General features: G+C 46.1%; 1 protein-coding gene across 1 annotated transcript in view; it reads right to left on the bottom strand.

Annotated features, from left to right (window-relative positions):
* Nucleotides 1–22,543, bottom strand: part of CTNNA1 (catenin alpha 1) — a 117,507-nt gene that overhangs the window by 18,081 nt on the left and 76,883 nt on the right. Inside the window, exons 10-11 of the mRNA XM_039699431.1 lie at nt 13,264–13,356; nt 2,517–2,673 (exon numbers count right to left, since the gene is read on the bottom strand). Coding sequence (XP_039555365.1) covers nt 2,517–2,673; nt 13,264–13,356 — 250 coding nt within the window. The remainder of the gene's footprint in view (nt 1–2,516; nt 2,674–13,263; nt 13,357–22,543) is intronic.

The following is a 22,543-nucleotide window of genomic DNA, read 5'->3' as shown; positions in this document are numbered from 1 at the left end:
ATAAGAAGGATAAGAATTACAGAAGGTACAGGAGAGCTTTGAAATGAGGAATAATGAAACAGGCAGAGGCTGTGCAGTCAGGGAAGTGATGACTGACAAAGTGCATGGCAGAACTCTGCACGTTTGCAAACAACATGAAGAGACAGAAGGGGGAAAAAACCTTTTCACCATCTTTAGTACAAGTAGGGGCATCAAATGAAGCAAAAAGGTGACAGTGCGAAACAAGGAGGTTCTTCACAGGGAGCACACTTCAGCTGTGAATCTTTGCACAGGATGATGGAGGTGCCAGCAGTTTATAATGGTCGAAAGAACAACTAACACCAGCTTAAATAAGAAAAATCTGTCAAGGACTGTTCAGGAGATAGCACCTCTGATGCTGGAGCTCCCTGAGCTGCACATCACTCATGGCTAGAGGCACACACACAGCTCTGGGGTACAGGGCTCCTGTGCCATCCATCTCCATCCTGACAGTGAGCCTGCCCCAACTCAACAGGGCCCTTCTGCTGCTGCACCTGTGAAAGTGCTGTCACCTGCAAGCTCACCTGTGCACTGTGCACTGAAGGATCCTTCTTCTAGGATGTTCTGCTGTTACCTAAACCCAGCATCTCTTTCAAGCCTTTACTTGTGGATAATTCACACAATTCCGTAGCATGAGCTGAATGGTGAAGCCTTAACTTCAGCACACCACACAGTAGGGATGTGGGATGGCTTACATACATATTTATATATCCACACACTCATGCACTCACAAGAACTCCTTTAAATTCTGCTTACATCCCAGTTGGTAACTGATAGAAACATCCTAATAACCCCAAACAGCACTTGATATAAATCATACTCGCCATGACTTTATCCAAAGAGAAGTCGAGACTTCTAGCAGATGAATTGGAGTTGTGGCATTATATGGAAAACATTTATCAATGTTCAAACAAATAATATTTAAAAGAGTATTTATTGCTTTAATATTTTTCTACCATCTCTTCAATAACACACACATATAAATAATTACTGAATGCACTTGAATATCTGGAGTTGTCTCAAAATACATTTCCTTGGCTCCATTTTGGGTGGTGAGCACTCACTCGAGGTGAACTCTCATGAGTCAATGTGCCACCACCCCAGGAAAGAAACCTTCTCTGCTTACTGCCAAGCTCCTGAGAGTACAGCCATGCAATTGATTTGGTTATTTAACCAAAACCCCAGTTCTGTTCTAACCTGCATCCCTGCAGAAGATGGGGTTGTCCTGCCCACAATTCACTTGAGTCTTGTGGTGCTAAACCTGGACTACAAGGGAAGGAAAGTGATTTTGGCAGCTCCACACAGGCTGTGTTTGTATGGACTCCCAGCTTTTCCTTCTCCCATGTTTGTACACTTGTGGGAAAGCTTCAAGTGGAGCCTTGAACTTCAGCACACAATTCCCTCTGCACAGATTTCCCCAAAAGAGGCTCCTCCCAGCTGTGCAATTCCAGTTGCTGCTGCCCAGGGAGCACCCACAGATACAATGAGCTCAGACACTGAACTGCCCAAGAAGTTTATGCTCACTCATTGCAAACAGGAATTTTATTGAGAACCCAGGGAGCCAAAATACAGTGTGTATGACAATGCAGGTGACTCATCACAGGAACACCACTTTGGCTTTAATTTGGTTTTTATTAAGAATTAAAAAATTACTGTCTCTTAATTCAGGACCTTAATTTCTCATCTACATTTTCTACCTATGTTCACATGATACGTCTGACTCCACACACCCTCCTGTGAAATCACTCTTTACAACTGGATGTTTTAGGTCACTTCAGATGCCCAAACCTGCATGCACCACGGAAATTAGAGTCCCAGCTTGCAGTGGTGATTTGTGAACACTACTGCAGACACAATTCACATGGTTACATCTCCGTGTCCTCTGACTAGAGCACAATTAAAGGATGTGGAAATAAAAATGCCCCCATTATTTTTAGGTCACAGCAGCTGATAGTGGGTCTTTATCAAAATGCTGATAAAACAGATTATCTTGGCAAGTACTTTGCCAAATGTAATTATTAATCTATTATAATGATCCAATCTCTTTTAAGAAGTCTTAAAACTTTACTAAAGCTGACATGGTATGAACAGTTTTATTTTAATTAACTTGTACAACCATGGTTTGATATTCAGTTTTATTTACATGGCAGTCTAAGGTAACCTGAGGGATCATTTTTTCTGCTAGCTCCTACCTTGGACATAAACATTTTCTATTTCCCCCTGAGTTACTGGTGATCCTTGTCTACAGCAGCTAAATGGTAATTCACCCTGAGTTCAGCCAGCAATTCCAAACCTTGGGACATAAAGTGTCTTCTCCTTGAAACCAGACCTCCTGCTGCACTTTCACACCTTGCTGGGCACAAGGTGATCCCAGCTAAGGTGTGACAACACCATCCCTTCCAAAAGCCTCACAGACTCCAGAACACATGTCCAAATCACCCCTTTCCAGGACTAGGCTCTCAGGAGGGTGATTATCTCTCAGCCAGGAGCCCTGTTACCTGAGACAGCCAGGAAGTCATCGATGGAAGTGATGTCATCCACGGCATCCGTCAGCACGCGGACTTGCCTCTCCCACTGCTCCTTGAACAGATCCATGTTCTCCTGAGCCAGTTTGCTTTGGGGTTTAGCAGCCAGAGCCAGTGCGGCATTGATGACCTGTAAAACACCTCTGGATTTTTAAAACATATCCCAATGAAATTATTACCTCCTGTGTGTTTATTCAATGAACTCAGCAGCAGACAAAGCAAGTTTAATAAGTTTTGAGGAACTTGATATTTAAACACAGAAGTGTTTAATTTTGTTGCTCTCACATCCATCCAACTCATACTACTTCTATGTTTATTATGGATAGTTATTAGAAGCAAAACCACTTGGCAAGTTTTCACAAGAGCTGGTTTCACCTGTCTTTAGCAGCTCATGGTAACAAGGTGTTACTTTCCCAGTGCAGGCTGTGTTGTTAAGTATTTTAGACAGGATGACATTTAGTACACTCAAGGCTGCATTTGCTACTTGCCAAAACCTCAGTAAAAAGGTCAAAAAAGGATTAATCTTATACAGACTGAAGTAGAAACAATATGCAAATACAAAATTAAAGATAAATTTTGATTTATCACTTTTCCTTGCAGGTTTTCTCTGAATCTTGCCAGTAATTGTTGTAATGACTTCAGATTTCTGCTGTGGCTGTGAATAAGCCAGATAAGCCAGAGAACAGGAAATGCTTCTTCTGAATACCCTCTCCTAATTTTCTTCAAACACTAAAACCAGAATTTACACCAGATCCTAGTTTTTCTTAGCAGAACAAATGCTACAGGTGCTGCTGGGTCACAGAGCTTACGCTGTGTCCACTAACTGGTCACTTAAAGGACCACAAAAGCCTCTTTGAACGTTGAGAAACCAATCTCAACAGCCTGGTCCTGCTCTTGCTGCAGCAGAATGACCTGGAGAGGTGCCAGGTGTGAGGAGCCATCTGCAGTCAGAGCATGACAATCCCAGCCCTGCCCCCAAGCACCTGAGAGTCACAGCTAATTAACTCACAACTTCAAGGTGTCATTTTTTTTCTCCACTTTAGAACTGTATTAATTTCACCAACGCATCGACCAAAACATGCAAGCACCAGATGTTCCCACTTTTCCAAAATCTACTTTCTCTACCTGCTTCATTTACAAGTGTCACAAAGCATTTCAAAAATATATAACTCACTAAACATGGAAATGATGGTGATGTCAAATGTACTGGGACAGCACTGAAAGAATCAGGCAGGAGGAGGAGGCTGCTTCACCCGAGGAATAGCAGGAGTTAGCAGTGACAGGAAAATCCACAGAAGGGCTGGACTGCTCCCCACGCCGCCTCTGGAGCTGGAGCAGCAGGTCTGGGTCACAAACCCAGCCCAGTTCCATTGGTTTGGTGACAATGACCAACACAAGCAGCAGCACCTGAGCCTGAGCAGCATCTGCTCAGGGGTCTGTGGGGATGAACATGCCTCTGACCCCTGGAGGAACAGCACTGTCCCTATCCCAGCCACCACCAAGGGCTTCTCTGCTGCTCCCCTTCCTCCAGCCAGCCCAGGGTCACACCTCTGTGGTACTGGCAGGAGTCAGGATGTGCCTTTGGAATGTCCCTGCTGCCAGCTTGCTGCTCTGCCACCCTCACTCATGGAACTGAAAGTCTGAAAACCCTCAAAAAGCCTTGCAACATCCAATGAAATGATGTTTAGAATTTTAAAATCAAATAGAAATAGAAGTTTTAGAGATGCAAACCTGTCCTCAGCTGCTCAAGAGCCCTGATTTGCAGTCCAGCCACTGCTACCTCTCATCCCAGCCTGATGGATGTAATGAATTAACCACCTATCAATCAAAATCTAGATATCCAAGATTTCATGAAGATGAATCTGAACAAGTGTCCTGGAAACAGGAGAGATAAACCAGACAATGCTCTAGAAATCTCTTCTCACTTCTATTCTGCTAGGAACTGTCACTGCAGAGACAGAGATGGTGGCGGGGTGATACCAAGGGTCAGGACATTTTCTCTGCTTTTCCCAACCTGCCTTGGCCCGTATCAGATATAAAATATCCTGTAAGCACTGCGACAGGGCAGCATTAATGCTGCAGGAACATATGGCCTGGGCTGCTGCGAGATGTTTGTCTGGACACTGCAGCTGCCTGGACAATTAATCTTTGCCAACAGCGCATGTCAAGCCCAGATGCCCACGTTCAGCCCCTCATCACAGGTAACAGCAGAGCTGTCACACACACAGGCTCTGCAACTGCTCCGCAGCCTCACACTGTGTGTCCTCACCAAATCCAAGCACAGGAGGCACAGCATCACCCTCCTCTCAACAGGAGGCTTGTTGAACCAGAAAAAGTGCATTTTTTAATCTATTACAGCAAAAATGTATGGCCAAGGTGAATGTATTTTATAAAAATGATCAAGCAAAACCAGTGTTGATCTCCCTGACAGACAGACATTCCTGCAGTAGGGAAGCCAGCAGTGCTGGAGATAAGGAAACCTGGTGGGGATATCAAAGGTTATCCATGGTCACCATGGAGCTAAAGACAAACCCACAGCTCAGGAGAGCCACACAGGTGTAAGTGTGCTCAGGGAGAAATTCAGGAGAGCAGACACAGCTCAGCAGTCTCTTTTTATAGCACACATTCCATATCTCCGTGTGCAAAGTGGCAACAACAGGCAGCTTTAGCAGGGGTGATAAAAGCCATCCCTCTGTGGAGAGTTTAGCATTCAAGTGGGCAAATCCTCCTGCACCTGTCTCACACCTCTGCTGAGAAAATGTCCCAGGGATCACTGACAACACCCTGCATGTGATCTGTTCCAGGGAATATACTCTGGTATCCAGCACAGAATGATTGATTTATTTTCCAACAGATGCTTAGAGACATGGGAAAATGACAGGGATGCTAGATCTTAAATAGTCTGTGTACTTAGCAGGACTATGATCCCTTTATTATCTAAAAATAAACACTTTCAGGGGAGAAGGAAGGAAACACTTTTTTGGGGAGAAGGGATGGATGACATACATTTTAATTCTCCAAAACACATAAAGCATCGGGCAACTACTTTAAAATATCAGTAACTTTCACAGGATGCAGACAGACAGAGTTAAAACCCAGGAAGATCATGACCGGACTATCTGAAATGTAGCCACTTTCATGTAAAACATTTGGCAATTTCAGGGAAATATTTTGTATTTCAGAGCTTTTCAAGATGCTGCCAGAGCGCTATGATCACAATGACTCACTGAAGTTGTACAAAGAAAAGAATCAAACAGGGACATTTTGATCCTATCCAGAAGGAAATGAAGCATGGCAAGAAAACACACTATTTTTATCGGTGCTTTGTTTCATGTAGCAGTTGCAGTGTTGGAGTCAGACAGCTCCACGCTCTGGATCACGCTTCCCGAGAGCTCCTTGGAGCCTCTCCCCTGCACCTCTCAGCTTCCTGTGGCAGCAGCCAGGGCTTGCCAACACCTGGGGAGGCTCAGCATTCCGAAGATTGGAATGGATGTCTCAACCTGCACCTTGAGTCCTCTTCTCATCTCTTCCATGGGAGCAAGCTGCTGTTTTTCCCTGGTTTTATGTTCCCTGCTGAAAGCAGAGATGCAAGAGCTGGTTGTGTCCTTCCCACTTTGCAGGGCAGGGCTTTCCAAGGCTCCCTGCAGTGACTCCTGCCTGGGTTACAACACTGCAGCTGCTTGGCCCAGAAGCTCTCTCAAAAAGCTCAGCTGTTCTGGCCAGGAAACACCTGAACCTTAGACAAATCTGTGGGTAAATTACAGGGTCAGCCACAATTAATTCTCTTAGGCTAAATTTAGGATGGCTTCCAGCCTCAGCTTTATAGCACCCCAGCTGAAAGTGAGAGGCCAGAAGAAAGCTCTTCCATTGGTGGTGTTCTTACAAAGAACAATTTTGAACACTTGGCTGGCATGGCCAAAGGAAGAAACATCATTTGGGAGATGAAAACTATCACCCAGCTATTTACACTGCAATCCCAACCTGTTGCATCTTAACTCAGTGCACACCATGTCTGACCCACACTCATTTCAGTGATTTAAGCACTTCTTGATTTTTGCCTCAGTCCTTTTGATAAGAAGCTTTTGTGCCTTCCAGCAGAATGTTCTTCCTGCAGCTGGTTTAGCTTTTCCTTGATTCCTAGGATTGATTTTAGGATGTTACTGCGCTCCAACAAGGAGTTTTTCAGTTTCAGAAGCTCTGAGATGAACCCCCAGTCCTCTCCCCTCACTACACACTACTGCTTTACAACCAAAACATCTGCAGTTCCTAAATAACTCACTTGGGCTTGGGGTTTATATAAAGATCTTGACTCACCAGATTTCTTGTGGCATTTGGATAATGAGTTGGAAAGTAGCTCTGTGGCTTACAGATCCAGGATACTTTGCATTTGTCAAAAAGAAAAAACTAATAAAACAAGCCCCCACCTATCAGATCTCATCTCAGGGGCAGAGGAACAGTGGCACACACAGACAGTGCCCCAGTGGGGATGTGAAATCAGTTTTTCATAGGAGTATGTGAAAAGAAGCCCACCAAGCCTCTCTGCCCTTGCCCAGGTGGATTTTAATCCCTTATTTTCCTGTAATAAAGAAAGCATGGCTTGCTTCCTGGCAGTTCATAAGAAGCTACTCATAATTTAACTTTACATACACAAGATGCCAGAGCTGCCTCCAGTGCTCACCCCGCTCACGCCCTTCCCTGCTCCTCACTGCATTTTGCTCCAAGTGTTAAAAATGGTTTACGAGGAGGATGTTGCAGTCGCTCCCAGTTACATCCCAGCCAGGTCTGCATGCCCACATCTGTGTGTGACAGCCCTCCACGTACTGGAGTACAGCAAAAAGCACTCTGCAGGCTCTGATGAGCTGAAATGCCTGGGAGCAAAACACACAGCAGATTGTTTTACACTCTCAGAAGCTCTAATGGCAGTGACCAGCAATGAACAGAGGCTGATGCACTGAAAGAGGAAGGAAAAGTTTCCTTTGATTTCCAATTCTTTGTTCCCATGTACAAAAGGCACTTTGAGCACTTTCCTTTCCCGAGAGTTACGCACAGAGTGACTGCAGGGATCTCTGCAGATATTTACTGTCTTGTGGCAGTGCTGGAACGACCCACAGATCCACACTCTTACTAAGTAACTCAGAACCACAGAATGGTCTGGGCTGGAAAGGACCTTAAAGGTCATCTCTTTCCAATGGCACGGACACCTTTAACTAGACCAGGTTGCCCCAAGGCCCAGGTTTGGCCTTGGGCACTGCCAGGGATCCAGGGGCAGCCACAGCTGCTCTGGGCACCCTGTGCCAGGGCCTGCCCACCCTGCCAGGGAACAATTCCTGCACAGTATCCCATCCATCCCTGCCCTCTGGCACTGGGACCCAATTCCTGATGTAGAGTCCCTCTCCAGGTTCCTTGCAGCCCTTTCAGATGCTGGTAGGGGCTCTGAGGTCTCCTCACAACCTTCTCTTTTCCAGGCTGAACATCCCCAGCTCTCCCAGCCTGGCTCCACAGGGGAGGTGCTCCATAGGGGAGTCCCCTCAGCACAAAGCCCTTCTCCAGCCCAGCATGTACGGTCACAGCAGTATTTACTATAAAGACTATTTCCATTCTGTATAGATAATTATCCTATCAACTTCCCCATCCATGAAGAAAGCATTCTCATTGGGAGTTGAGGACTGATTTTGTAGTGCCAGTCCATGCAGAAGCTGCAAGAATTTTGGTGCCATTTATCTTGCGCCATTTTGCGTTTTTCTGGCTTCAAATGCTGAAACTTTGGGGGTCTCAGGAAATTTGTTTCTTTCCTGGAAGCTGTTCCCCCACTGTGCTTCCCAGATCCTGTGCCTGTGATGAAACACGGGCCCTTACTCACTAACACAATTCTTTCTATAGAACTGAATCCTCTTCCCGCTCTTGGCTTATTTTCATGCACCAGTAACTGCTCGAATTTCTAAAATTGTTGCTTTTCTGGTCAGCCTTGGCCTGTGCTGGCAGTTCTTCCCAGCGAGCCTGGGTGATGCAAATCTGCAACCCAAGTGTTAAGTTTTTAATAAAAGCATTTCTACTCAATGCCAATAAAATGTTTCAAGCACCTGCAATTAAACAGTCTGGAGACAGATCTGCTTGTTAGAACATTCAAAAAAATCTGACAGTCTTTCAAAGTGATGAAAAAAGGGGACAATTGTTTGATGTTAAGTCTTTGCTGCAGGAAAAATGAAGTTCTCTCCTTCTACAACAGCCACCAAGAAATTGGTGGTGACTGGGGCCTCAAGGAGAACAAAGTCTGCAGGTCACATTTGGATTTGGTTGATTTGAGGGGTGGTCTGCAGGGTTTTTTATTTCTTTAAGATACTCCAACTTTTAAACAAAAGTTTCTGGAACTCTCCATGGGATTCCTTCTGCTTTGGTATTTTGTCTCTGTGTCAGTAGGTGTGATCACATACGAGCCATCTGCCTCATCAGAAATCTATAAGCAGCAAATGGCTTTTCAAGCAGTTCAAAATTGGAATAGAAGGATGTGAACAAGCAGTTATTAAAAAAGATGTTAATATAAGAAGAGCCAATTTATTTTTATTAAAAATGTAATTTAATCCAAGAATTCTCTGGAATTTGATGGGTGATGCGTGTGCATGGTGAGCAATTCCAAGCACACTCCAGCAGGTACAGAAGGGGTTGGGAAAGACCTGTGCTCCCAGGTGCTGCCTGGGGGCCTCAGAGCTTCTTTGGAGGATGAGCTCTTCTGGGTGTGGTGAAGAAAGGCACCCAGCCCCACCATTCGCAAGGGAACAGATCCTGTGTGCCCCAGACAGGTATGCCCTGCAGCCACCTCCCAGGAGATGCTCAGACTCCAGGGCAAGGGGCTCCAGCTTGGGCTGGCAGAAGCAAACACCTGATGGGAACTCTACCCCACAGTTATTTCTTACACCTCTCAGCCCGACTGCAGTTTGGGTAGGAGTCTATAGAGGAAATTCATGGAGGCTGCAAAAACCAAGAAAATCAAAGTATAGCTGATAAAAAAGGAGCTTGAGTGACAGCAGACTGTCACATCAAAAGGCTGGAGCAATTCCTCCTCTCAGGGCCTGGGCTGGGGCATTCTCACTGCTGGTTTCTAACACCTACAGCTTGTATGATCAGAAACACTCCAATGGTTTCAGCTCTCTTCCGAGTGTTTAATGCAAAATGCTGCTACAAAACAGACTTTGCAGGCTCCCAAAGCAAGTCCTTCTTGGACTTGGTTTATGAGTGCAGCCACCAGAGCTGGGAGCGAGGATCCAGGTTTCTGAGTCAAGATAAACAAAACCTTTCCCTAATTCACCACTGACAAGCTCTGTGTTCAGTGAGAAGGCAAAGAAAACTTCACCCCTGCTCTGCGAGGCAAAGGCAGGCACAGGCAGCTGTTCCAAGCATTTCACAGCAGTAATTTTCCATTTCCATTAAGAAAGACAGTTCAAGCATTTTTTTTTAAATTTAACTGTAGTGATGGAGACCTTTGCTCCTTCATCTTAACCCACTCCGGCCTGGCTTGCTCCCAGCAAGCAGGAGAGTGAGGCAGGGCTGAGGGAACTCCTGTGAGGTGCTGGACAAAGCTGGTTCCTCCCACACACAGAATTCCAGCAATTCTCAAAAGAAAGAATTCAGGCAGGCTGGTAAATCAGGGCTTGAGGAAGAAGACACAGCTTCAGACCCACTGAAGCTGCCTTACTTCTGCCCTGTAAAACCAGACTAAAACCACCCAGCTGGCTACTCTGGCACAGCTGATCCCAACAGCTCCTCCTGCACCCTCAAAGGGAGCTCTAAACATCCCATTAAGTCTTCAACTTCACATTAATTTCTGCGCTAATTGGCTGGGGACCCACAAGCAGGAAGGATGATGTTACTCCTGAGGAAGAGCTGATTTCCAGTAACAAAACCATGCTAAATAAATTGACTGCTTGTTTCTGTAGAGACCTTTTGATGAAAAATTTTCAGCATTTTCTTTTTCCTCAAAGAAAAATTTAAACTTGAGGAGGTCTGAACCCAAGGGTGACACTGGCAAGGACTGACTGCTTGTCAATACCAACAAATCTTCCAGGTTTTCCCCAGACAGCTTGAAGAGTTGCAGGTCCCTTCCTCCTGCTGCCAGTTCAACGGCTGCTGATGGCAAGGGAGCGAATTACTGCTCTATTTGAGCTACAGCTTTTATAATTAACTCTACAGATTGATTTCTGCAGAAATCATTCTTTAACCAGGAATTCCCTACTCCCAGAATGGCTTCTACTCAGATAAACTATTTAAGAGGTTACCTGGGACTCAAGTGCATTAAATTTCAGTTTCATCTCTCAAGCACAGCAATACTTTGAATTACATCTCATACGTTGTATTTCTGTGTGCTACTGGTATCTTGACGTTTCTGGGACTATTGTAATTACTGATTGACTTGATTCCTTCTGAATCCAACATCTTCCTGGAAAAATACCATCTGACCCAAACAAAAAAAAACCCTTCCAAAAACATTTAGGGCATATAATCTTGGGTTTAACCTGTATCTTATGCCTAATGCACACATTTGTTCAGCACAGCCACCTAAGAGGATTCAAGAAGCAGCTGCAAATCTCATCAAGAATAAACTGCAAAATAAATAGGTAATTGTCTAGAAAATGAAATAAAATCTCACTTTGCTGTTCTTATATTGAGAATCTTTTAGAGATTGTGGAGAATACCCGAGGTTTGGGGACAAGCTGAGGAAGGTAACTGAGGAGGAGGAGGAGGATGGAGAGCTGTGCTGCTTGCACTGGCACCAGACCAGCTATTGTTACCAGAAAACACAGATGCCATTTGTAAAACAGCTTAGACAACTGCCTCTAATTATCCCTCAGGATTCACAACATGTTTAAATACTCTTAGAGCATTAAAGAATCAACCCAAGAGCATGTAATGTAATATAAAAGCACTCTTTCAACTGCTATGAACATCTATAGTGTCATTTTCTAATCTCTTGGTGATGACCCTGAAATTAAGGCAAGACAGCAGTGGAGCATCTCAACTGTAGGTTTGGAAGTTCAGAGATGTGACCTTTGTAAAGCCAAAATCCATCAGTTAAAGCCCTTGTGCATTTATAGATACTCAGAGCTTCCAATGTGTGTTAAATATATTGTCCATAATCCCCAAAGTCAAAGGTTAACAGCTGCACTTCAGGAGATGTGGCTACACTGGTGACTACAGCTGGGTCATTATTTCATGCTGACTACCATGGTGCTTATTTTATCCAGGAGTAGATTTATTTAAATAAGCAGTTAGTTGTTGGAACAGCAAAGATAGAAGAGTCTGAAATACACACAATTTCAGCAATGGGGGGAGGAAAACACCCCCACAGACTTGGACAACCACCAGAAACACTTAGATTCAAAGAGAACCTAACTTTCTTCAGATGATTATTTTCAAAAGCAGCAGCATTTGTTTGGAACACCCTGTGTTAGACACCCATATTCTGGGAGATAACTAAAAAAAAACTTACATCAGTCTAGTTGGCTCCTTCAGGAAAGAGCAAGCCCTCATATCAGGGAAGATGGATTTCTAAAAGCTTTTTCTTCCACATGCTTCATTCCAACTGCAAAACTTGACCTTTGTTTCAGCAGCCATGCACAGCCCTCACCCCAGGGCAGGGGCAGCGAACTGCTCAGCCAAATGCAGGAGTGGGAGCACAGAGAGCCACCCTGGGATGCCCAAAGGATTAGGATTGAACATTAGATTTAACGTTTTAGGCTTTATGTTCAGGGGCCTGTCTTCACCTGTTCAATAGCACAGTTACCTGCAGGCCACACAGAAGGTAAACCAGTCCTGCTCCTCACTGCCTTCACCTATTCCCTCCAAATCCCCTCCTGCAGGGGCCGGTACGGGTGAACACCTTTCTTCCTTTTGACAGTTTTTTGATTAAAAAGACCAATACAGATGGGAAAGCCTGGAGAAATTCCAAGTCATCCTGCGACGATACACTTTATTTTCATAAAATGCCATTTTACCAATTTTTCTGAGTATATATTTTCTGTTAGCTCCTCCTTAGCAACAACAGCTTATTTGGATGTTTTAGATCTGAATTTCCTCTTGCTTTAAAAAATGTAAATTACACAAATCAACAGCACCCTACAGTCTTCAGGGGTTCATCCAAGTATCTAGTTGTTGACATTTAAAACACCAGGCTGTCAAAAACGAAGAGGATAGTCTAGTGCTTATATAAACTTAATTTCCTTGTTTCCATTAAAAAGTTATTAATTAAAAGGTAGTCTCAGCCAGGCTCACACTGTTCACACATAGCCAACTTCCTCTCATCCTACTCCATCGGGAAGATTATTTGGCATATTTATATTCTACTCAGGCAAAAATAGTATTTTATAATTCATCTTACAGCATGCCCAGGAGCAGTGCTAGCACCTTCACAAGGCACCTTCCTGCAGCACAGATGTGCACAGAAAACCACTGAAGCTTCCCACATTTACTAACTGCAGGTTACTGGCACACCCTGGCCAAATGGAATTAGAGCTATGACATAAAAATGACCCTTTCACATCAGTGGTTCCTTTGCCATGGATTAAAGTTCCCAAGTCCTGATGCCTATGCTGCATTTCATCCTCTGCATGTAGTAAAGGGAAAAAATCAAGTTCTGCAGCAAGTCACAGCCAGCCCCTGTGAGAGCAGAGTAGTCCCAAGCAGCACCAGCTGGGTGGGGTTTGTCTCTTGCTGGGAAGCCCCTCCTTACCTGGGGACACAGGGCCTCCAGCTGGCTGGCTGACATGCGAACCAGTTTCACACCCTCCTCGTTGTTGGAGATGGAGCAGGCCAAGTTGGCAACCTGCATGAGAGGGAGGAGAAAACAAAACACAGCTGTTAGAATTGGGGGTATTTCCTTCTGGAGAAAACTTTTGCCTAATCCCAACAGTGACCACTAACCAGTAACCCATCATGGAACAAAAAGATTCTACATTCATTCTGTTCTAAAGAGTTTTGAAACCACTAATGACACCTGTTCCTTCTGTGGACATGCTCTCCTAATGCTGTGGATCATGGAATCCCAGACTGGTTTGCATTGAAGGGACCTGAAAGCCCATCCAGTGCCACCCCCTGCCATGGCAGGGACACCTCCCACTGTCCCAGGCTGCTCCAAGCCCTGTCCAACCTGGCCTTGGACACTGCCAGGGATCCAGGGGCAGCCACAGCTGCTCTGGGCACCATGTGCCAGGGCCTGCCCACCCTCCCAGGGAACAATTCCTAATTCCCAATCTCCCATCCAGCCCTGCCCTCTGGCAGTGGGAGCCATTCCCTGTGTCCTCTCCCTCCAGCCCTTGTCAATTGTCTCTCTCCAAGTTTCTTGTTGGCCCCTTCAGGCCCTGCAAGGCCACACTGAGGTCACCCCAAAGCTTCTCCTCTCCAGGTGAACATTCCCAGCTGTGCCAGCCTTTCCTGCCAGCAGAGCTGCTCCATCCCTCTGCTCATCCTGGAGCCTCCTCTGGCCTGGCTCCAGCAGCTGCAGCTCCTCCCTGTGCTGGGCCAGGGCTGGGGCAGCTCTGCAGGTGGGGTCCCACCTGAGCACAGGGGCAGGATCCCCCCTGCCCTGCTGTGGGATCAGCCCGGGGCTCGGGGCATTCTGGGTGCTGGGGCAGGTCCAGCTCTCACCCCCAGCCATCAAACAGGGCAGCAATCACTGCTAGCCATGATCACAGTAATGCTGAAAAGCAGTACTGGCAGCAGCCGCAGTCAGTTTAACAGCCCAATCCCACCAGGGAGAGACAGCAGGAACCCCACAGAGCTGAGCTGGCTGCTGGTGTTCCATGAGGGCCCCTCTGTGACAGGACAGGTCAGGTAAGGTCTGGCAGTGTTCCTCCAGCCCTCCCCTGTGCTGCAAGTCATCAAATAAAACCGGTACAGGAGATCTTCATGATGCATCCACAGGCCTCCAAAATGTGAACAGGATCTCTTGTGATGCTAAAAACTTTACTCCACAACCTTGACCTGCTGCTGCACAGCATCACCCTTAACTAGGTCAGCCTGAAGCAGGGACCTCTGTAAACACCTGCTTTTTCAGAGCACGGAGGATGGGGACAGCATAGAATTTTTTGGTAATTGAAGATATTCCTCATCCCAGAGCTACTCTCAGGGGAAGGAAGTCTGAAATAAGTTACATTTCTCAGCTGACAGGTGAATGACAAGCATGTTATTCTGAGCCATTTGAACACAGAAAGCTGTAAAAATAGCAGCAAGTGAACTGAGACGAACACCGAGTACTGTCCTTCCAGAGGCTGAGCAACCTGCAAAGCCCCCTGTAAATGTGCCATAAAAGCATCACCAGGAGCCAGCAGATGCTCAGTAACACCACTGAACCAGACTTCTCCAGATACTTTTCTCTATAAGCTGGGGAACTTGCATTCTGCCTTTAATTAAACTATTCTTTGCATTCATGTAAGTAATTTTGAAGTAGTATCTGCAGCTCTACCACATGCTTTTCCCCCTCCCCAAGCCCTTCCCTCATGGCAGATGTTCCCACACAGAATACATTACTGTCCTGCAAATCATCAAGCACGTGCCACTACACTTGAACAGCATTTTTCATCAATCTCATTATCAATTTGGGGAAACAAAATCAAGTTCCCAAAGTACAAAGTACATGGCCTCTTCCTCCCTCCAGCTCCAAGCCAAGTTACAGAGGATGGAAAGCAGGGGTGTCAAGGGGAGAGGTGTTTTCAGCACAGAACAAGCAAGCAAACAGATGTGCCAACACATATTTGGAGGAAAACAAACTGAAGTTGAGAGAAAGACTGAGCAGCATCAACAACACAGAGGAATCCCTGCCAGCTCTCAGGAATATTTGTGTCCTGCTCCTGAAGTTTCTCTTCCACTCGTGTTTGGATTCAAGTCCTACACATGCACGGGTGAATTGCAGGATGTCCCCAGCTCTGTGCAGGCAGGGCCAGCTGAGCCTGGGCTCTGTGCTCCTCCTCTCTGCCACCACCCCTGAGAGCTCCAGCCCTGCCCCTCTGCACAGCACCCCAGCAAACAGGAACACCCTCTCACACAGGGATTGTGTCTGAACACTGCGGGGTTTTCCTGTCTATCTGCCATGCCTTGAATCCCTAGTTCCCAGTGAGATGCTGGGAAGATGTAAAAGTACATCATGCTTTTGTTTAGAGGCTCACAAGAATCAAAAGACAATCAGATGCCATGATTTAAAAGTCAAATAAAGATTTTGCTGTTGGTTTAAGCACAGGTCATATTTTTCAGAAACACCAGTTTGCCAATATTTTTTATGGTCCATATTTCCCCATCATTCCTGCCTCCACAGCAGCATTACAACCTCTAGGAGCCAGGAGAACACAAAGCTCTATTGAGTAGGGGCAGAATAAAAGCGACATTGAAGCACCACAAAATCAGCCTCTCCGATATCTGGAGATGTTGTGCTGTCTCTCAAGCCAAGTGTGATGAATCAAGCACACAGAAACCCTGCTCTGTCTGAACACAGAGAGGCAAAGAAGTTAATAATGGAGTGTCCCCACTGTGGTATAATGAAAATTTGCTTTTTTGCACAGTCATTTTTGAACAGTCATTTTTCTTCTGAATACCCAACTGATGGCAATTCTTCTTTAGGAAGCACCCGACTGGCACTGCCAGCCCTCATGAAAGAAGCGTGTGTGCTTCCCTGACTGAGGGTCTTTGGCAGTTTAAGACAATCCAACTGTTGGCTGCCACATTCCATCCCAGGCTGCGGCTCCAGAGCTCAACCCTTCATTTCAGCACGCTCATCCAACAGCTCTGGCAGAGCCGGGCTTTCTCTGCCAGATCAGCACACAAACTTCCCCGCAAACTCTGCTGAACATCACAGCGAGGCACAGACGCGGCAGCAGCTGAGACGACTTCAGAGTGCTGCAGACAGGGCTGTAAATTCACAGCAGTGCAGCGTTTATTGCACCCATGGGAAGGCTCTGTAAACTACTGGAAAACACTCACAAGCCTCTTAAAATTTGGAATTTAAGAAGAGCTGTGTCTATTAATTAATCAAGTTATAAATGATGTAAGAGTGAGGAATTTTGAACTGTTAGTAATTACCAGGTGCTCTGTAACATGAATTCTGAAATTGCATGTACCAGCTGAGGTGGATGGCTGCAGGATTAAGAAATTCAATTTTAAAAGCACCTGAAAAGCCTCATCTTCAATAATTCCTGGGTGATCTGACAAATAACTTAAAACTCCCTCTCTCTTCAGAGGATAGGGTAGTGCTGGCCAGTTATTTGGCACACACCCAAAATACATTGGATTTTGTAGCTGAGATTAAGATCAACTCTTTCAAAGCCCAGAGAGCACTTGGAAATCATACATTTCCAAAACTTCTAAATTAAATAATGCACCTCAAGGGAACAAAAATTTCCCTTAAATCAAATGTGAATTAAATAGTTTCTCCATGTCTTCAACAAAAGCAGCTGACTGACATAGTAAGTGGTCAGACTTGATTTAGAAGGAAGAACACTTGTGCTTGAGAGCAAAATAGCAATTGAATTCCTGCTGCATTTGTTCATTCTTACCATTCAATATCATCAAGTCCCTTTACATAAGCACTACTGGCACAGGCATCAAAGGAGACAAAACCATGGCAAATAATGTAATCAGCACAACGAGCAATCTCTTGAAAAAAGTTAAAAATACAGTGGGAATGAAGACAGCCTGAGCCCGTAGCCGAGCGCAGTTCAGACACCTCTCACTGCTGACAGACTGATTTAAAAGCAGATTTCAAGGCTCTCTCTGTTCAGAGTCTAAAGCCACAGCCCAGAGATGGCTTCTCAGACCCCTCAAGGCAGGGCAGACCCCAAGCAGCTGCTGGTATTTAGAGGAATGAGCTTAAATTTCCCCCCAGTGACAAATGCAGTGCCCAGAACTTGCGGTGCCAAGCAGAACAGCTGGGCAGGCTCGTCTGGAAAGGGGCGTTCATGCCCTGAGCTGTTTTTGAAACTCCAATATCCCTGTTCTCAATGATGACATCAGCACACTGCAAGATGATTTGAGGTGAGTGGCTCTGGTGTTGGCACAATGAGGGAAGTGAATGGCCCTAAATCCAGGCCAGTCACCAGCGAGCCAGGCCTGTTTGATGTCTCTATTGGTGACCTGGGTGAGGGGATGGAGGGCAGCCTCAGTAACTGCACACACAGCACCACGCTGGAAAGGAGAGTGCATCTGCTGGAGGGCAGGAGGGCTCTGCAGAGGGATCTGAACAGGCTGGATCCATGGGCTGAGGACAGCTGTATGGGGTTCATCCAGGCCAGGTGCTGGGTCCTGCCCTGGGATCACAACCACCCCAGGGATGCTCCAGGCTGGGGAGTGTCCAGCAGGAAAGGCCTGGGGGTGCTGTGCCAATGGCTGGACATGAGCCCAGGGGTGCCAGAGGCCAATTTCCCCTGGGCTGTGCTAGCCATGGGTGGCAGCAGGACCAGGGCAGGGCCTGTCCCCTGGGGACAGGGGGCCCTGTTGGGGGCACCTCCAGGGCTGTGTCCTGTTCTGGCCTCTCATGGCCAGAGAGCCCTGGAGGGGCTGGAGCGTGTCCAGGGCAGGGAATGGAGCTGGGAAGGGGCTGGAGCCCCAGGAGAGGCTGAAGGAGCTGGGAAGGGGCTCAGCCTGGAGAAAAGGAGGCTCAGGGGGGACCTTGTGGCTCTGCACAGCTCCTGACAGGAGGGCACAGCCGGGGGGTCGGGCTGTGCTCCAGGGAACAGGGACAGGAGGAGAGGGAACAGCCTCAGGCTGGGCCAGGGCAGGCTCAGGGTGGATTTTAGAGAAAGTTTCTTCACTGAAAGCCCTGTCAAACCCTGACAGAGCTGCCCAGAGCAGTGGTGGAGTCACCATCCCTGGAGGGATTTAAAAGCCATGTGGATGTGACACTTGGTTACGGGGTTTAGAGGTGGCCTTAGCAGTGCTGGGGGAACAGTTGGACTTGAGGATCTCAGAGGGCTTTTCCAATTTAAATGATTCCATGGTTTTTTGCCTTTGGAGGAAGCATAACTTAAATGGTTCCTTTTGAGAGGCAGATGTTACTTCAAGCCAAAGGGTCAGCTGGGAATATGTTATTAGTAAGAAGGTGTAACTTCAATACTAAAAAAAATATTGTACCATCTGCCACAGAGTGATTCCATCTCAAATTCTAGTTAACTTTGACTCTTCAGAATTTACTAATATTTAAATCAGGAAAAACTTGACATTTCTAAAGCTGTTCTTTTTACCATTAGTAACAATTGGTGGCAGAGAACCGCCTCCCTTGACAAGACAGAGGTTGTACCTTTTCCACATGAAATACATTTTCTGGTTATGTTTTTTTGTTAAACTTGAAGTTTGTTCAGATCGTGACTAAGGTTAAGTCTTCCAGCAATAAAAAAACTGCAGCAGCCTCAACTACACAAGTTTGGGGTCAGTGTTAACCTTCTTAAATTACACTATTGAACATAGTCTAATAATAACATAGTGCTAATAATAACACCATGGTTGTGGGTCTGGCCCCCATTCACTGAAGAGATGGACTTTATGATCCTTGTGGCCCCCTTCCAACTGAGAACATTCTGTCATTCTGTGTAAAAATGCTCCAGCTTTTTACTTTTCTGCCTTCTTTTTGCCCAGCCTCCCTGGCTTAGGCAGAGGGGTTACTTTACAGGGAACTCTTTATTGAAGGACTGGCCAATTGCTTTTTCAACAAGAGACAAAAGATGCAACAGGGAAAAAAAGGAATTATAATCTCTAGCACTTTAAACTTTCCTTTCCAAGGGTTTTGAAGGCTGACAATAAATGTGTTAAAACGTCTGAATTATGTACCTGGACTGACTTCACAGAAACACCACCCAGGTTTTCCTCCTTGTTTATAGGTCAAGTTTTTAGGACAGCTTCTTCAGGCAGTCAAGAAGGCAAAAGTGGTGCTGCTACAACCATCCCGAGCTGGTGCAGCCTCAAGAAGGCTCTGCAATGTGTTTATTGTTGCATAATTGAATGTTGTCAGAGCTGGCTCTGCCACCCAGCATTGCCACAGCCCAGGATTACACATTGCTGTGCAGGAGCCAAACACTCACTAATTGAATTCTCCGAGTCTGGACACTCTCATTTGAACGAGTTGTAAAAATAGCATTGCAGAAAGAAGTTTTCTGACTGTCTTACACTGAGAAACTTTTCAATTTAACATTAAGCAGAATCCTCTCATAACTGGTACTCAAAAACTCTTGCACAAAAATAACAAACCCACATCCATGTGTACATAGATACTTTGGGAATTTCAATGCCACGGAAACCAAGCTTTTCAAAGGTGTTCCTGGCATTTTCATTTCTGATTAAACTTCAAAACTTCAGCTGCTTGTTCTATTTTTTTTTCTTTACATTTTACAATTTCTCTGGGAAGCAGCTTTAAAAAAATCACCCATTTTGAAAGCAAAAAAAGAAAGAATGGACAGGCAGCCACTGAACATCTTCCTCCTAGGAATTTGCTAAAGAAAAGTGTATTTGATAGTCTCACAAAATTCAAACAGAGCACAGCTAATTTCTTCCTCCTTCATGTTAAAAAAGATCTGTCCCAATTCCCTTCACACTGGTCAAAGCTCAGGAAATTAATTTATCTGCAGAAACAACTCTTCTGGCAAAACTAATGGCAAGCAAGGGCTCTCAGAAGAGATGTGCTGATTATGTAATCCCCATCCCTCTCCAGAAAGGCTTTCATTATTCACTAAGTCCATACATTTATTTATTCACCTGTACACTACACTCAGTATTTAGCACGAACCTGAGCATTTTAACATCCAGCCCTAACAGGTGCTGCATGAGGGAGAAGTGTTACAGCTCTAGATGTGTTAACTCTACCCCTACAAACCCCTCATTTTGCAGAGTCAGAGTTAACTGGGAATTACAGAAACCAGCTCCAATTCTTTAATAGAGGAGGACGAGGGATCAAATCCACTGGGACTGTGCAGAGAATTACCAGTGTCGTGCTGTCAGCTGCTTTGTGATTTTATATGACTTAAGTAGCATGTGGCTGCAGCTTCACAGCAGGTACCTTGCAAGAGCTTGTTGTGGGCAACAGAATCCCCAAGTATTAACTGAAAACAGTAGAAGTCTTTAAATAAAACAAGGCACATGTAGACAAACTGCAGACGTAAAGCACCGGGGAGAACGAAGGACCAAACTGAGAGAACTGCTATTTCCAGAGCTCTGCAGCCTCACACAAAGATGAGAACAGTTTTCATTCCAAGACTGGCTATAAACACAAGGAGGGGAAGTTTCAGTTGGCTGGAACAAAACTGGCAAGCAAAGGGCTGGCATTTTGGACAATGAGGAATGGAGGTCACATGGTCAGGCTGGGAAGTCATGGCAAGAGAAATCAGAGACAGTACCACAGAATCCCAGACCCATTAGGGCTGGGAGGGACCTTAAAGCTCATCCAATTCCAATCCCCTTCCATGGCAGGGACACATCCCACTGTCCCAGGCTGCTCCAAGCCCTGTCCAGCCTGGCCTTGGACAGTGCCAGGGATCCAGGGGCAGCCACAGCTGCTCTGGGCACCCTGTGCCAGGGCCTCCCCACCCTCCCAGGGAACAATTCCTAATTCCCAATATCCCATCCATCCCTGCCTTCTGGCAGTGGGAAGCCATTCCCCCTTGCTCTGTCTCTCCATGCTCTGGTATGTAATATAAAAGTATAAAAATAAAGGTATTGTGCACCTTCTGCTCCCTGTTATATTGAGGCAATCAGTATTTTCATGGGTAACCACCTTTTGTTTGGGATTACATCTTAGTACTTCCACATTTCTAGCTCTATCTCAGTGTTTAAAAATCTAATTAAAGGATACAGCTTTGCACTTGCCTCTCACCCTGTCCAGAGCTGTCTCCAAACACCTTTCCAGCTCCCTGGTGCCATACCTGGTACAGCTGTCCTGGTACTGCTCCACACTGGTGAGCTTCTTCCATGCCCTGAGGAAATGTTCTTCCCCAGCAGAGAGCCACCCATGTGCTGTCAAGATTTCACAGAGAAGGGAAGTTTTCCACACAGCTGGAAATCCCAGAGTTTGTGCATCAGGCCAGACCAGACTGGGCTCCATTCACTGCAGCAAGGGCAGCAAGGGGACACCTTCTCTCGTGCCAATGGGAAAGGTTTTCAATCAGACAGAAAAAAGAGGTGTTTGAAGGAAATCAACACATCTATAGAATAAACCACAGTCACGGCAGGAAAGTGCAGCAATATCTTTATTTCCAGCCTGGTGGATTATCCTCGCTACAGACCTGAGGGAAAGCAGGGCTGCCACAGGAACAGCAGTGTGCGGTGCGGGCAACGTGCCCCTTGTCGATGCAGCTGTGGCAGCAGATGTAGCTGCTGGCACAGGAACTATTCCTCCCTCAGACAAACAAGCTAAAGTGTTAAAATGTTGTTATAATCACAAACCACATCAATTACACAACTCTATCTGAGCTACCACAACAGCAATGACACCACTGGTGGTGGTGGAGATGGAGAGCTGAGCTTCAGCTGAAACCTTCACAGCAAACCCTCAGCTGAGATGCTCCTTAGCAACACGAATACCTTTCCTTAAAATAAAAGTGTTTCTAGTAGTGATATCTGGACAGGACCCAAATAATCATCCATATCCAAAAATGTCTCTGTGTTTGTCAAAGTGGAAATGAAGGCAGGCTGGGAGAGCTGGGGGTGTTCAGCCAGGAAAAGAGAAGGGCTCTGGAGAGACCTCAGAGCCCCTTCCAGGGCCTGAAGGGGCTCCAGGAGAGCTGGAGAGGGACTGGGGACAAGGGATGGAGAGACAGGACACAGGGAGTGGCTTCCCACTGCCAGAGGGCAGCCATGGATGGGATATTGGGCACCTTCCCAGGAACTGCTTCCCTGGGAGGGTGGGCAGGCCCTGGCACAGGGTGCCCAGAGCAGCTGTGGCTGCCCCTGGATCCCTGGCAGTGCCCAAGGCCAGGCTGGACAGGGCTGGGAGCAGCCTGGGACAGTGGGAGGTGTCCCTGCCATGGAAGGGGATTGGAATG

The sequence above is a fragment of the Passer montanus genome, unplaced genomic scaffold, assembly GCF_014805655.1.
Source record: "Passer montanus isolate IOZ18808 unplaced genomic scaffold, ASM1480565v1 scaffold133, whole genome shotgun sequence".
Taxonomy (NCBI): Eukaryota; Metazoa; Chordata; class Aves; order Passeriformes; family Passeridae; genus Passer; species Passer montanus.
This window is presented reverse-complemented; position numbering and strand designations above follow the sequence as displayed.